The sequence below is a fragment of the Oncorhynchus keta genome, chromosome 7 (genome assembly GCF_023373465.1).
Source record: "Oncorhynchus keta strain PuntledgeMale-10-30-2019 chromosome 7, Oket_V2, whole genome shotgun sequence".
NCBI lineage: Eukaryota > Metazoa > Chordata > Actinopteri > Salmoniformes > Salmonidae > Oncorhynchus > Oncorhynchus keta.
The window spans coordinates 44,612,564-44,626,163 of record NC_068427.1 but is presented as its reverse complement, the minus strand read 5'-3'; the positions used below and the strand labels follow the sequence as shown (position 1 = coordinate 44,626,163).

At 38.5% G+C, this 13,600-nt stretch overlaps 1 protein-coding gene across 2 annotated transcripts in view; it reads right to left on the bottom strand.

Annotated features, from left to right (window-relative positions):
* Window positions 1-13,600, bottom strand: part of LOC118373470 (glypican-6-like) — a 220,187-nt gene that overhangs the window by 150,351 nt on the left and 56,236 nt on the right. For both annotated transcript variants that reach the window (XM_052522960.1, XM_052522961.1), the window contains exon 2: window positions 7,532-7,690. In XM_052522960.1, the coding sequence (XP_052378920.1) occupies window positions 7,532-7,690 (159 nt within the window). The remainder of the gene's footprint in view (window positions 1-7,531; window positions 7,691-13,600) is intronic.

Below are 13,600 nucleotides of genomic sequence, written 5' to 3'. Positions count from 1 at the left end.
TGGTTGTTTTTATTCCACAATAAAAAGGTCACTCATTTAAAAAGTGAAATGACAAATCTTTAGGACGAGGCCCCAGAGATCCTATTAAATTAATAGGGATTCTACACTGAGTATATCAAAAATGAGTAACTTTCTAATATTGAGTTTAACCCCCCTTTTGCCCTCAGAACAGCCTCAATTCGTCGGGGCATGGACTATAAGGTGATGAAAACATTCCACAGGGATGCTAACCCATGTTGACTCCACTGCTTCCCACAGTGGTGTCAAGTTGGCTGGATGTCCTTTGGGTGGTGGACCATTCTTGTTACACACGGGTAACTGTGTGTGAAAAACCTAGCAGTGCTGTAGTCCTTGACACAAACTGGTGCACCTGGCATACCCCGTTCAAAGGCACTTAAATCTTTTGTATTGCCCATTCACCCTCTGAATGGCACACATACGCAATCCATGTCTCAAGGCTTGGATTTAACAAGTGACATCAATAAGGGATCATAGCTTTCACCTGGATTCACTTGGTCAGTCTATGTCATGAAAAGAGAAGGTGTCCTTAATGTTTTGTATACTCAGTGTGTATGTAATTCTACAATTAAGCCCATAAAAATATAGGAGGTCCTGTCCCGGGAAGAAATTCATTCTACTTTCACCCGTCATACGTCGAGCTAGCACCAGCCAAGAGCCTCCCTCTTTAGAGCTAGCACCAGCCGAGAGCCTCCCTCTTTAGAGCTAGCGCCAGCCGAGAGCCTCCCTCTTTAGAGCTAGCACCAGCCGAGAGCCTCCCTCTTTAGAGCTAGCACCAGCCGAGAGCCTCCCTCTTTAGTGCTAGCGCCAGCCGAGAGCCTCCCTCTTTAGAGCTAGCGCCAGCCGAGAGCCTCCCTCTTTAGAGCTAGCACCAGCCGAGAGCCTCCCTCTTTAGCGCTAGCGCCAGCCGAGAGCCTCCCTCTTTAGAGCTAGCGCCAGCCGAGAGCCTCCCTCTTTAGCGCGAGTGAAGTGAGTACGGAACAACTGAACATATGCGTCTTAGAAGTAGTTCACATATAAACTTATATGTCTGAAATCAGAATCAAATATGCTTCCCAAAAATAACATGATCGCTGTGGTAGAACCTTTATTTTCATTGGTGATGTTCAGCATTTATCAGAGCGCGATCAGGTTGCCTGATTTCAGATGTGTCCATGTTAACAGGATTTTTAGGGAAATCGTTCTTCTTCCGAAGCAATTAAACGTTTAAATCAAACTATTATATTAATCTGACTATCCACAATAATTGTCGTATTGTGTCCATGTGACCATGTGGACACAATAATTGTCTTATTGTGTGCATGTGACCATGTGGACACAATAATTGTCTTATTGTGTGCATGTGACCATGTGGACACAATAATTGTAGCCTGGTTAAACTCTGTTCTCACCAGACTAATTTCCCTGGTGTTGACTTTTTCATCACATACTGTACAATAGTTGGTCTCTGATTCCATCTCTGATTCCATCCTCCTAACACTAGCTGGTGAAACGCAGAGCCAGTATATATGTTAAAATATTCCTAATATACCTTGGTGTCCAGGGCAGTGACGGCTGACCTTGCCAAAACAACTCCAGAAATTCTCCAGGCTTGAACATTTCTCCAATGTGATTGAATGTATAGATAACCAACACATAAATTAAATCAGAGTCCAAATAGGAATGTCTCATGTTTCCTGTGTTGCCAGTCAGCAGAGACCCTCTCCAGACACCGTGTCTCCTGTAAAGCTCGCAGCCAGCAGAAACCTGCACACAGCATCCATCCTGACACTGATTAAATTATGGAGAGTGGCAGGAGGCCCCTAGAGAAACGTGGGTGCCTGGAGTCATGGACATAAGTGCTGCTGGACAAACCCCATTTACTACCCCCATCTTCATCCTTGGAGCCCTCCTCTCTTCTCCCTGACAGAGGCCGATCAAAATATACACTTGTTTATTGATGCACGCTTGCTTCCAGGAACGGCACATGTGCTAAAGGTTTTGTTTTCCTGGAAAAAAAAGAACACACTGACGTTCTGACATTGAGTTTCTGTGCAACTATCCAATCATTTGAGATATAGGCTGTAATTCAATAGCCCCAGATACGATGAGGAACCTTCGATGAGGAACCTTCGATGAGGAACCTTCGATGAGGAACCGTTTAAAAGGAGTGGGCGAATCATGTCACTTGCTGCTGGGAATTGGGCTGAAATCCAAAACACTCAAAGAGTTGTCTGAAGTTGCAATTATGTTTGGTTTATAAAATGTGTGAAAACTAAAAAAGTGACAGTTGTCTTCCATGAAGGTAAACTCTGGTCTTCTAAATAGAGGGCTATTGGGCTCAAAATACAGAGATTCATGCAGTTGTGTTTTCAAATCAAATCCAACTTTGTCACATGCGCCGAATACAACAAGTGTAGACCGTGAAATTCTTACTTACAAACCCTTAACCAACAGCGCAGTTCAAGAAGAGTTAATAAAATATTTACCAAATAAACTAAAGTAAAATGTGCGGGGATACAGGTTAGTCGAGATAATTAGTACATGTAGTTAGGGGTAAGGTGGCTATGCATAGATAATGTACAGCGAGTAGGAGCTGTGTAAAAACAAATGGAGCGCGGGGGGGGGGTCAATGTAAATAGTCAGGTGGCCATTTGATTAATTGTTCAGCAGTCTTATAGCATGGGGGTAGAAGCTGTTTAGAATCCTCTTAGGCCTAGACTTGGCGCTCCGGCACCGCTTGCCGTGCGGTAGCAGAGAGAATAGTCTATGCCCGGGGTGACTGGAGTCTTCGTGAGATTTTCAAATAACTTAGGTTGTAGTTTACTACGGTGAGAGCAGGTTTAATGAGGACATCTCACATGGAGAGGCATTACACTTGGTGGATTATAATAAAGTATGAGATGACAGTGGAAGAACAATATCAACAGCATAAGCATTTTACAATAAACTTGGGAAAACAGAAGCAGAAGGAAATGCATAATTCGGACTAAATTATTCATAGCTAAATATATAGCCATAAATTTAAACATTTGCTTACTCTTAACTTTTTGGGTCACCTTGCCAAATAAAAGTCTGTTGACAACAGTAGGAACAGTAAACTTGTAACAACTTGGTAATAAAACATATTCATCATCTTTTGTGGAATCATTATAAATATTAGCCTATACTATTTTGCTAGTGTATTCCAACAATCAGTAGTGGCTATCACTAATGCTGTTACTGGAGATGAGTAGTAATACTCCTACTGCATCGTATTGCATTTTCAATCGTATTGCATTGTATTTTCAATTTTCGCCTAAATTACATACCCAAATCTAACTGCCTGTAGCTCAGGCCCTGAGGCAAGGATATGCATATTCTTGGTACGATTTAATAACCTCTTAAGACTCTAGGGGCAGTATTTCATTTTTGGATAAAAAGACGTGCCCGTTTTAAGCGCAATATTTTTTCACGAAAAGATGGTCGACTATGCATGGAATTGATACCTTTGGAAAGAAAACACTCTGACGTTTCCAGAAGTGCAAAGATTTTCACTGTGAGTGCCCTAGAACAAAAGCTTCAGGCAAAACCAAGATGTTTCTGCAACCAGGAAATGAACAGGATTCTGAAGCTACGTTTTGCATTGTCTCCTTATATGGCTGTGAATGCGACAGGAATGAGCCTACCCTTTCTATCGTTTCCCCAAGGGGTCTGCAGCATTGTGACGTATTTGCAGGCATATCATTGGAAGATTGACCATAAGAGACTACATTTGCCAAGTGTCCGCACGGTGTCCTGCGTGGAAATTGGTGCGCAAAACTCAGCTGCTGGTATTTTTCCATGGGATTCTGAGAAAAACCATGCTTCCACGAACGGCATATCAATGAAGAGATATTTGACAAAACACCTTGAGGATTGATTCAAACAACGTTTGCCATGTTTCGGTCGATATTATGGAGTTAATTCGGAAAAAAGTTTGACGTTTAGGTGACTGAATTTTCGGTTCGTTTCGGTAGCCAAATGTGTAGTAACAAAACGGAGCGATTTGTCCTACACAAAGAATCTTTCAGGAAAAACTGGACATCTGCTATGTAACTGAGAGTCTCCTCATTGAAACATCTGAAGTTCTTCAAAGGTAAATTATTTTATTTGATTCCTTTGCTGGTTTTTGTGAATATGTTGCGTGCTAAATGCTACGCTAAATGCTAAGCTAGCCATCAACACTCTTACACAAATGATTGATTTTCTATGGTTCAAAAGCATATTTTGAAAATCTGGGATGACAGTGTTGTTAAGAAAAGGCTAAGCTTGAGAACAGGCATATTTATTTCATTTCATTTGCGATTTTCAGAAATCGTTAACGTTGCGTTATGGTAATGAGCTTGAGCAGTAGTCACGATCCCGGATCCGGGATGGGGAGTCATAAGAGAAGGAAACACTTTGAAGTTTGTGGAAATGTGAATTGAATGTAGGAGAATATAACACAATAGATCTGGTAGAAGAAAATATAAAGAAAAAAAACAGCCGGTCTTTTTCTACCACCAACTTTGAAATGCAAGAGAAAGGGTATAGTTATAGCCATCACTCTGGTTGTAATTCCGATAGTGTCCACAAGATGGCAGCAGTGTATGTGCAAAGTTTCAGATGGATAACTTGAAAAATGAGTGAACAACAAGACTTTTAGTGTGAAGTCCCCAGGTACATTTGGGCAAATTGTGAAGACGACATTCGCATTCATATTCCATTTTTCTGCAAGAATATCGCCAAATCTGTACACTTAAACTTTGATTTATCTTTCCAAGTGGTAGCAGCCATATTATAAGCTCAAAATTTGCAAAACAACCAGTTTTCATAACTTCATAACTCTGAATATCCTCATAATTTTTGTCCAAAATGAAAAAGCATGCTGTCGTACAAGGTTAGAAGGTACATTTTATGACATATATATGGTTTACAGATAATCCCGTAAAGCACAGCTCATTGGCTATCTAGCTAGCTTTGTTTGACCCCGATTGGTGCATATTTGACAAAGATACAGTTGTTCAAGTGATGGCCACACGAGTCATCTGCGTGCCATGAAGGCGTCGCTCTCTGACCAAATATGATGTCCTATAGGATATACTACACCCTTAATGAAATAGTTAAGTCTTGTTACCTTCTAGGATCTCTGAGGAATAAATACGAATGTGATCCGACTCGTTCAAAACAACGTTTAGGGTGAGATTCCTTTCTTTGCAAATTGAACGAGTGGAAATACAAAATCAATCGTGCGTGGTATATGGACCTTTTTAAGATATGAAAAATGATTTTATCTAACAAAAAGACACTTCATGTTATCTCTGGGACCCTTTGGATGATACATTCTGAAACCTTGCTCTGATTTAAGTTCACATTTCACCTTCAGAGGTGAATTTATCAAACCTATTGCGTTGAAAAAAAGTGTTTTGTTGTTAGGAGCTCTCCTCAAACAAAGGCATGGCATTTTTTTCCGCAGTAATAGCTACTGTATATTGGACAGTGTAGTTACATTAACAAGAATTGAAGCTTTCAGCCGATGTAAGACACATATATGGGGAGGCAGGGTAGCCTAGTGGTTAGAGTGTTGGACTAGTAACCGAAAGGTTGCAAGTTCAAATCCCAGAGCTGACAAGGTACAAATCTGTCGTTCTGCCCCTGAACAGGCAGTTCCTAGGCCGTCATTGAAAATAAGAATTCGTTCTTAACTGACTTGCCTAGTAAAATAAAAATAAAACTTCTATGTAGCGACATTTGTTGTTACTCTGAAATCTGCCATCTTGATATAACGCGCTGCATGATTTGCAACTGTCCCATTGACGGAACGCCGATCCTTAAGAAATAGAATCATTATAAATATTAACCTATACTATTTTGCTAATCTATTCCAACAATCAGTAGTGGCCCTAATGCTGTTACTAGAGATGTGTAGCGATACTCCTACTGCATCGTATTGCATGAAAAATGACTGCTTTAACTCTCAGGTGCAGATGACTGCAGGATTTAACATGCACTGCTCTCCATTGAATACTTGTGGGGCCTGTATTCAATATATGCTTTTTCAGCACTGCTCTCAGATTTGAGGCACTTACTCAACAGCTTTAGCTCATTCTTCACATCCCACACAATAAACATCAAAGCAGTGTTTGCCCTAGACATTAGATGAATGTATTTTTTCTAACAAGTGTTAACAGTCAAAAGTGTAATACTATTTAATCATAAAGCGTTTGGCTTAGTTGTGCAGAAAGTGGGGAGATTGAAGTGGAGAGAGAGAGAGAGGGAGAGAGGGAGAGAGGGCGAGAGAGAGAGATCATTGTTATTGAGAGAGAGAGAAAGAGAGCTCATTGTTATTGAGAAGCATTGCACTGACACTGTGGACTAATCTGTGAAAGCCCTTAGCTCCTCACACTGGAGAGAGCACTGTTGAATCAAGGCCACTGCTTGGCTTACCGTTTACAAACTCCCTGTGTTAACAGTGAGCCAACTGAAACATATCCAACCCAAAACAGAAGCACAATATGGTTTTGGTTGAACCAAATAAGGTTAAAAGAAGCCCCATCTGGAGCAGGGAGAGCCAGCACACAGACACTTTCTCCACAGAGTTTCTCTAACATAAATCACATAATAAAATTATATTTTATAAAAAGCCGCTGACTGAGATGTGACAGGAGGATGGATGGCTGTGGGATGACATCCCATAATTGACATGATTTACCCCCATCTCCTCTATCTCCATAGTCCTGATGAGCAGCTGCTGCCCATACTGCTGAGGGTGCTATTGGAGAGATTTGTGTTATTGCTCATTAAACCATAACAAGCAGGGACTCACTGGGAAGAGGACGATCAGCAGGAAGTGTGTGTGAAAGTCAAGGCCGAGGCATAAAAACAAATATATCTCCGCAAAGAGAATCTCCGGTCTCTGAGCCGAGCGCGGTCAGTAGAGGTTGTCAGAAGAGTCGCTGTGGAAGTCAGGATCCTACATACTGCCGCAGCAGACCTGCTATAGGAGATGTATTAGAGGAGGAGGATTCTCTACGCTACTGGTTCCAGCTGTCAATATGTGGTGCAAGAGGCCATGCTTATCTAACCCAAAGGAGGTACTCACAGTCTTCATGATGATTTAGAATTGAAATGCCCTCCTGAGCAAGTCAACTAAATTGCAAACACAACAGTAAGCAAAACTGAAATAGAAGTCAACAGAACAAACTTTGTTCAGGGATCCTCAAGTAGCTGTGTATAGAGCACAGGAGGTTGGTGGCGCCTTCATTGGAGAGGACAGGCTCTTGTTAATGGCTGGAGGGGCATAAGTGGACTTGTATCAAATACAACAAGCACATAGTTTCCATGGTTTCCATGGTTCCAGGTGTTTGATGCCATTCGCTCCGTTCCAGCCATTACTGTGAGCCGTTCTCCCCTCAGCCGCCTCATATAGGTGGCTCAAAATGAAAGAATATGTAGGTGAGCAACAATTGAGAAGAGGGTATTGCAGATAAACAAAAGCAGAGTTTTTAGAAACAACACCAGAAACGTGTCTTACCGTCAAACTTTTTATGTCTGGAGACAAAAGTGCTTCGTAATTCATGACTAGTTTCATCGACCAGGTTCTCCAACTCCAGCTTGCTCCGTTGGCCAAACTTGTCCTCCATTTCAGAGGTGCAACAGGTGCTCCGTTGAGGACATACACGAAGATGGTCGCCTGGAAAAACACAGAGATGCGATTCAGTCACACAGATCTATCATGTTATAAAACAGCAGACCAAAACTACAAACACATTTATAAATCCTATTCAACTAACACAAGGAGGGTAGATTAAACTACGGCTCTTCTCTGACAAATGGGATGCTGACTTGAATATTTTTTTGTAATAGAGTAATATCAGTGATTTCTCTATAGATTGATATTACTCTATGATTTCAGACTAAAAATAGAAATACATTTGAAAAATCCGTATCTTTAGACATTTGAAGTATTGTTGATGCTCTAACAATGCCGTGCACTTCTCGTTCACTGTCAATGTGCAGTCACTTTTCACTATTTAATTATAAAAGAAAGTCCTATTTGTCAAGCTGTGCTACTCAAAACATGATAATAAAGTGCTGTCAATGTCTTTAACACAAATGAGAGGGAGCCTAAATCCACAATATCTCCACAAGCCAGGGGTTAGCTGCTTAAAATGACTGGATCAATTCTAATAACATCTTTTTATTACACTGTGTTCTCAATTTGAACCAGTCTCTGCATGCAACCATTACTGAATATAATTAAAGAGCCTGAACTGCCAGATAATTTCAGGTTTACCGGTAAGAGAATTACATTATATTTTGAGGGCCTGTAACGAAGCGCTATGAGAGTGAATAAAATACAACGATTTAACATCTAGAAGTGTTGATTCCTCTAGTGCAGGGTTACGGTTCCCCAACTGTTGGCCCGTAGGCAGAATTTGGCCCGCGGGTGATTTTATATGGCCCCCAACTTCTCTGAGCAAATAATAAATAAACATGGGGGGACATAAAATAAATCAGCTCCAATTGATTTTTCATTTTGGAAATCTGTTCCGAAGTGTTACCACGTATAAAATAGTTATGTGTGTGATTGTATACAAATTGAAGCTATGTTTGAAGTGATTATATTTTAGTCCTCTGTTTTGGCTTCTTGCGGTCGATTCGCAGTCTATAAATGATTTGTAATTATGTTCCGCTCAATAATGATTTTTCCCGCAGCTGAATCTAGTCTATGATTACTGCTTTACAGTGTTTCTGTTGACTCTACATGTTAAATGTATTAATGTATTAAAAGGGATGAGGGTGTGCCTGTGAAATGTACTGTAGGACATTCTCCTGCAGAACAAAGTCAGTTGTGCCTGATGGGGAAGGAGAATGGGAGATACCTAGTCAGTTGTACAACTGAATGCATTCAGCGGAAATGTGTCTTCCACATTTAACCCCCTCTGAATCAGAGAGATGCGGAGGGCTGCCTTAATCGACCTCCACGTCGTCGGCGCCTGGGGAACAGTGGGTTAACTGCCTTGCTCAGGGGCAGAACGACAGATTTTTACCTTGTCAGCTCGGGGATTCGATCCCTCTATGTGAATTAGCCATGGTGCGTGACTGTGAAGCCAGCCATTAAATCATGCTACAGCACACCTCAATCCAAAGCACCATTAATATGTGCAGCATTTATCAGCACTAGCTAGTGTAACAAAGTAAAGGCCTTGAAAACATAACCAGAAATAGTATATAACAGTAATCTTAGGTCTGGTTGGATGAGACAGTGGAAGACACTGCTTCCTATCTCTCTCACGTACACACACACACACGTTTGTCAGAGTTGTTCCCTCTCCCCATGCAATCATTCCGTTCTCACAACTTTCAGCCAGCTCCCTATGTTGGTAGAACACAAACAAATGAAATTAAAATTGCCAGTAGCCCAGAGATGAAATTCATGCCAGGATTAATTTATCACTTGAGGACAAAGACATGTGTTTCTCTGCTGGTTATCACCATGTTTCTCTACTGGTTATCATAATGTTTCTCTGCTGGTTATCACCATGTTTCTGTTGTTTATCACCATGTTTCTCTGCTGGTTATCACCATGTTTCTGTTGTTTATCATCATGTTTCTGTGTTGTTTATCACCATGTTTCTGTGTTGTTTATCACCATGTTTCTGTTGTTTATCACCATGTTTCTGTGTTGTTTATCATCATGTTTCTGTGTTGTTTATCACCATGTTTCTGTGTTGTTTATCACCATGTTTCTGTGTTGTTTATCACCATGTTTCTGTGTTGTTTATCATCATGTTTCTGTTGTTTATCACCATGTTTCTGTGTTGTTTATCACCATGTTTCTGTTGTTTATCGTCATGTTTCTGTGTTGTTTATCACCATGTTTCTGTTGTTTATCACCATGTTTCTGTGTTGTTTATCATCATGTTTCTGTGTTGTTTATCACCATGTTTCTGTTGTTTATCACCATGTTTCTGTTGTTTATCATCGAGTTTCTGTTGTTTATCATCATGTTTCTGTTGTTTATCACCATGTTTCTGTTGTTTATCATCATGTTTCTGTGTTGTTTATCGCCATGTTTCTGTGTTGTTTATCACCATGTTTCTGTTGTTTATCATCATGTTTCTGTGTTGTTTATCATCATGTTTCTGTTGTTTATCACCATGTTTCTGTTGTTTATCATCATGTTTCTGTGTTGTTTATCATCATGTTTCTGTTGTTTATCATCATGTTTCTGTTGTTTATCATCATGTTTCTGTGTTGTTTATCATCATGTTTCTGTGTTGTTTATCATCATGTTTCTGTTGTTTATCATCATGTTTCTGTTGTTTATCACCATGTTTCTGTGTTATTTATCACCATGTTTCTGTGTTGTTTATCATCATGTTTCTGTGTTGTTTATCATCATGTTTCTGTTGTTTATCATCATGTTTCTGTTGTTTATCGCCATGTTTCTGTGTTATTTATCACCATGTTTCTGTGTTGTTTATCACCATGTTTCTGTGTTGTTTATCATCATGTTTCTGTTGTTTATCATCATGTTTCTGTTGTTTATCGCCATGTTTCTGTGTTATTTATCACCATGTTTCTGTGTTGTTTATCATCATGTTTCTGTTGTTTATCATCATGTTTCTGTTGTTTATTATCATGTTTCTATTGTTTATCATCATGTTTCTGTTGTTTATCATGATGTTTCCGTTGTTTATCATCATGTTTCTGTTGTTTATCATCATGTTTCTGTGTTGTTTATCGCCATGTTTCTGTGTTGTTTATCATCATGTTTCTGTGTTGTTTATCGCCATGTTTCTGTTGTTTATCATCATGTTTCTGTTGTTTATTATCATGTTTCTGTGTTGTTTATCATCATGTTTCTGTGTTGTTTATCATCATGTTTCTGTTGTTTATCATCATGTTTCTGTGTTGTTTATCATCATGTTTCTGTTGTTTATCACCATGTTTCTGTTGTTTATCATCATGTTTCTGTGTTGTTTATCATCATGTTTCTGTTGTTTATCATCATGTTTCTGTTGTTTATCATCATGTTTCTGTGTTGTTTATCATCATGTTTCTGTGTTGTTTATCATCATGTTTCTGTTGTTTATCATCATGTTTCTGTTGTTTATCACCATGTTTCTGTGTTATTTATCACCATGTTTCTGTGTTGTTTATCATCATGTTTCTGTGTTGTTTATCATCATGTTTCTGTTGTTTATCATCATGTTTCTGTTGTTTATCGCCATGTTTCTGTGTTATTTATCACCATGTTTCTGTGTTGTTTATCACCATGTTTCTGTGTTGTTTATCATCATGTTTCTGTTGTTTATCATCATGTTTCTGTTGTTTATCGCCATGTTTCTGTGTTATTTATCACCATGTTTCTGTGTTGTTTATCATCATGTTTGTTGTTTATCATCATGTTTCTGTTGTTTATTATCATGTTTCTGTTGTTTATCATCATGTTTCTGTTGTTTATCATGTTGTTTCCGTTGTTTATCATCATGTTTCTGTTGTTTATCATCATGTTTCTGTGTTGTTTATCGCCATGTTTCTGTGTTGTTTATCATCATGTTTCTGTGTTGTTTATCGCCATGTTTCTGTTGTTTATCATCATGTTTCTGTTGTTTATTATCATGTTTCTGTTGTTTATCATCATGTTTCTGTTGTTTATCATGATGTTTCCGTTGTTTATCATCATGTTTCTGTTGTTTATCATCATGTTTCTGTGTTGTTTATCGCCATGTTTCTGTGTTATTTATTACCATGTTTCTGTGTTGTTTATCATCATGTTTCTGTTGTTTATCATCATGTTTCTGTTGTTTATCGCCATGTTTCTGTGTTATTTATCACCATGTTTCTGTGTTGTTTATCATCATGTTTCTGTTGTTTATCATCATGTTTCTGTTGTTTATTATCATGTTTCTGTTGTTTATCGCCATGTTTCTGTGTTATTTATCACCATGTTTCTGTGTTGTTTATCATCATGTTTCTGTTGTTTATCATCATGTTTCTGTTGTTTATTATCATGTTTCTGTTGTTTATCGCCATGTTTCTGTGTTATTTATCATCATGTTTCTGTTGTTTATCATCATGTTTCTGTTGTTTATTATCATGTTTCTGTTGTTTATCATCATGTTTCTGTTGTTTATCATGATGTTTCCGTTGTTTATCATCATGTTTCTGTTGTTTATCATCATGTTTCTGTGTTGTTTATCGCCATGTTTCTGTGTTATTTATCACCATGTTTCTGTGTTGTTTATCATCATGTTTCTGTGTTGTTTATCGCCATGTTTCTGTTGTTTATCATCATGTTTCTGTTGTTTATTATCATGTTTCTGTTGTTTATCATCATGTTTCTGTTGTTTATCATGATGTTTCCGTTGTTTATCATCATGTTTCTGTTGTTTATCATCATGTTTCTGTGTTGTTTATCGCCATGTTTCTGTGTTATTTATTACCATGTTTCTGTGTTGTTTATCATCATGTTTCTGTGTTGTTTATCATCATGTTTATGTTGTTTATCGCCATGTTTCTGTTGTTTATCATCATGTTTCTGTTGTTTATCATCATGTTTCTGTTGTTTATCATCATGTTTCTGTTGTTTATCATCATGTTTCTGTATTGTTTATCGCCATGTTTCTGTGTTATTTATTACCATGTTTGTGTTGTTTATCATCATGTTTCTGTGTTGTTTATCATCATGTTTCTGTGTTGTTTATCATCATGTTTCTGTGTTGTTTATCATCATGTTTCTGTTGTTTATCGCCATGTTTCTGTTGTTTATCATCATGTTTCTGTTGTTTATCATCATGTTTCTGTTGTTTATCATCATGTTTCCGTTGTTTATCATCATGTTTCAGGGTTGTTTATCATCATGTTTCTGTGTTGTTTATCATCATGTTTCAGGGTTGTTTATCATCATGTTAATCACACTAGGAGAGCGTTCAGAAACATTCCTGGTGGTTTTCCCCAAAAATATTTACAGTAAATGAAGGAATCATGAGAACTGATATGACATTGGCTGTAGGATTTACATTTGTAAATGTTAATATTGCCAATAAGCATTCTGTGTGTAGCCTGTAGAGAGAACAGAGTTATTGCCATTCAGATGAAAATCACATTACTATTGATGACATGCATGAAAAGCTGAACTGAATTACAAGTTAATGATCTACATCCCCATTCTATTTTCCATGGACAACGCTGATTCAGCTTTTCCTCAGCATGTCACACTATGACAACTGCAACATCACTTTGAAGACCAAATGTGGAGAAATAATCTAAAATCACGTGATGACGAACCAATGATTCTTGACATAAAAAATATGTTGAGTGTGTTGTGTCATTTTTTTGTTAAGAACCTAAAAGCAACAAAGCAAGTACCCCAGTCAGCCCTCTGAAAATGCGCTAATTTCAGAATTTGCCTCGCCCTCTCACTGCCCAAATAGAATTGGGATGTTATTTAGTCAGAAACCTGCAGGTTAACCAAACTTTGGGAATCAGTTCAGCTTCCTCTGGTAGGAGCCGATTTTACCTCAGCCATAAAGAAGAACAGCAATGTCCACCAGTGAGGACAGGAGGTTATGTGAGTAGGTTATGTGAGGAG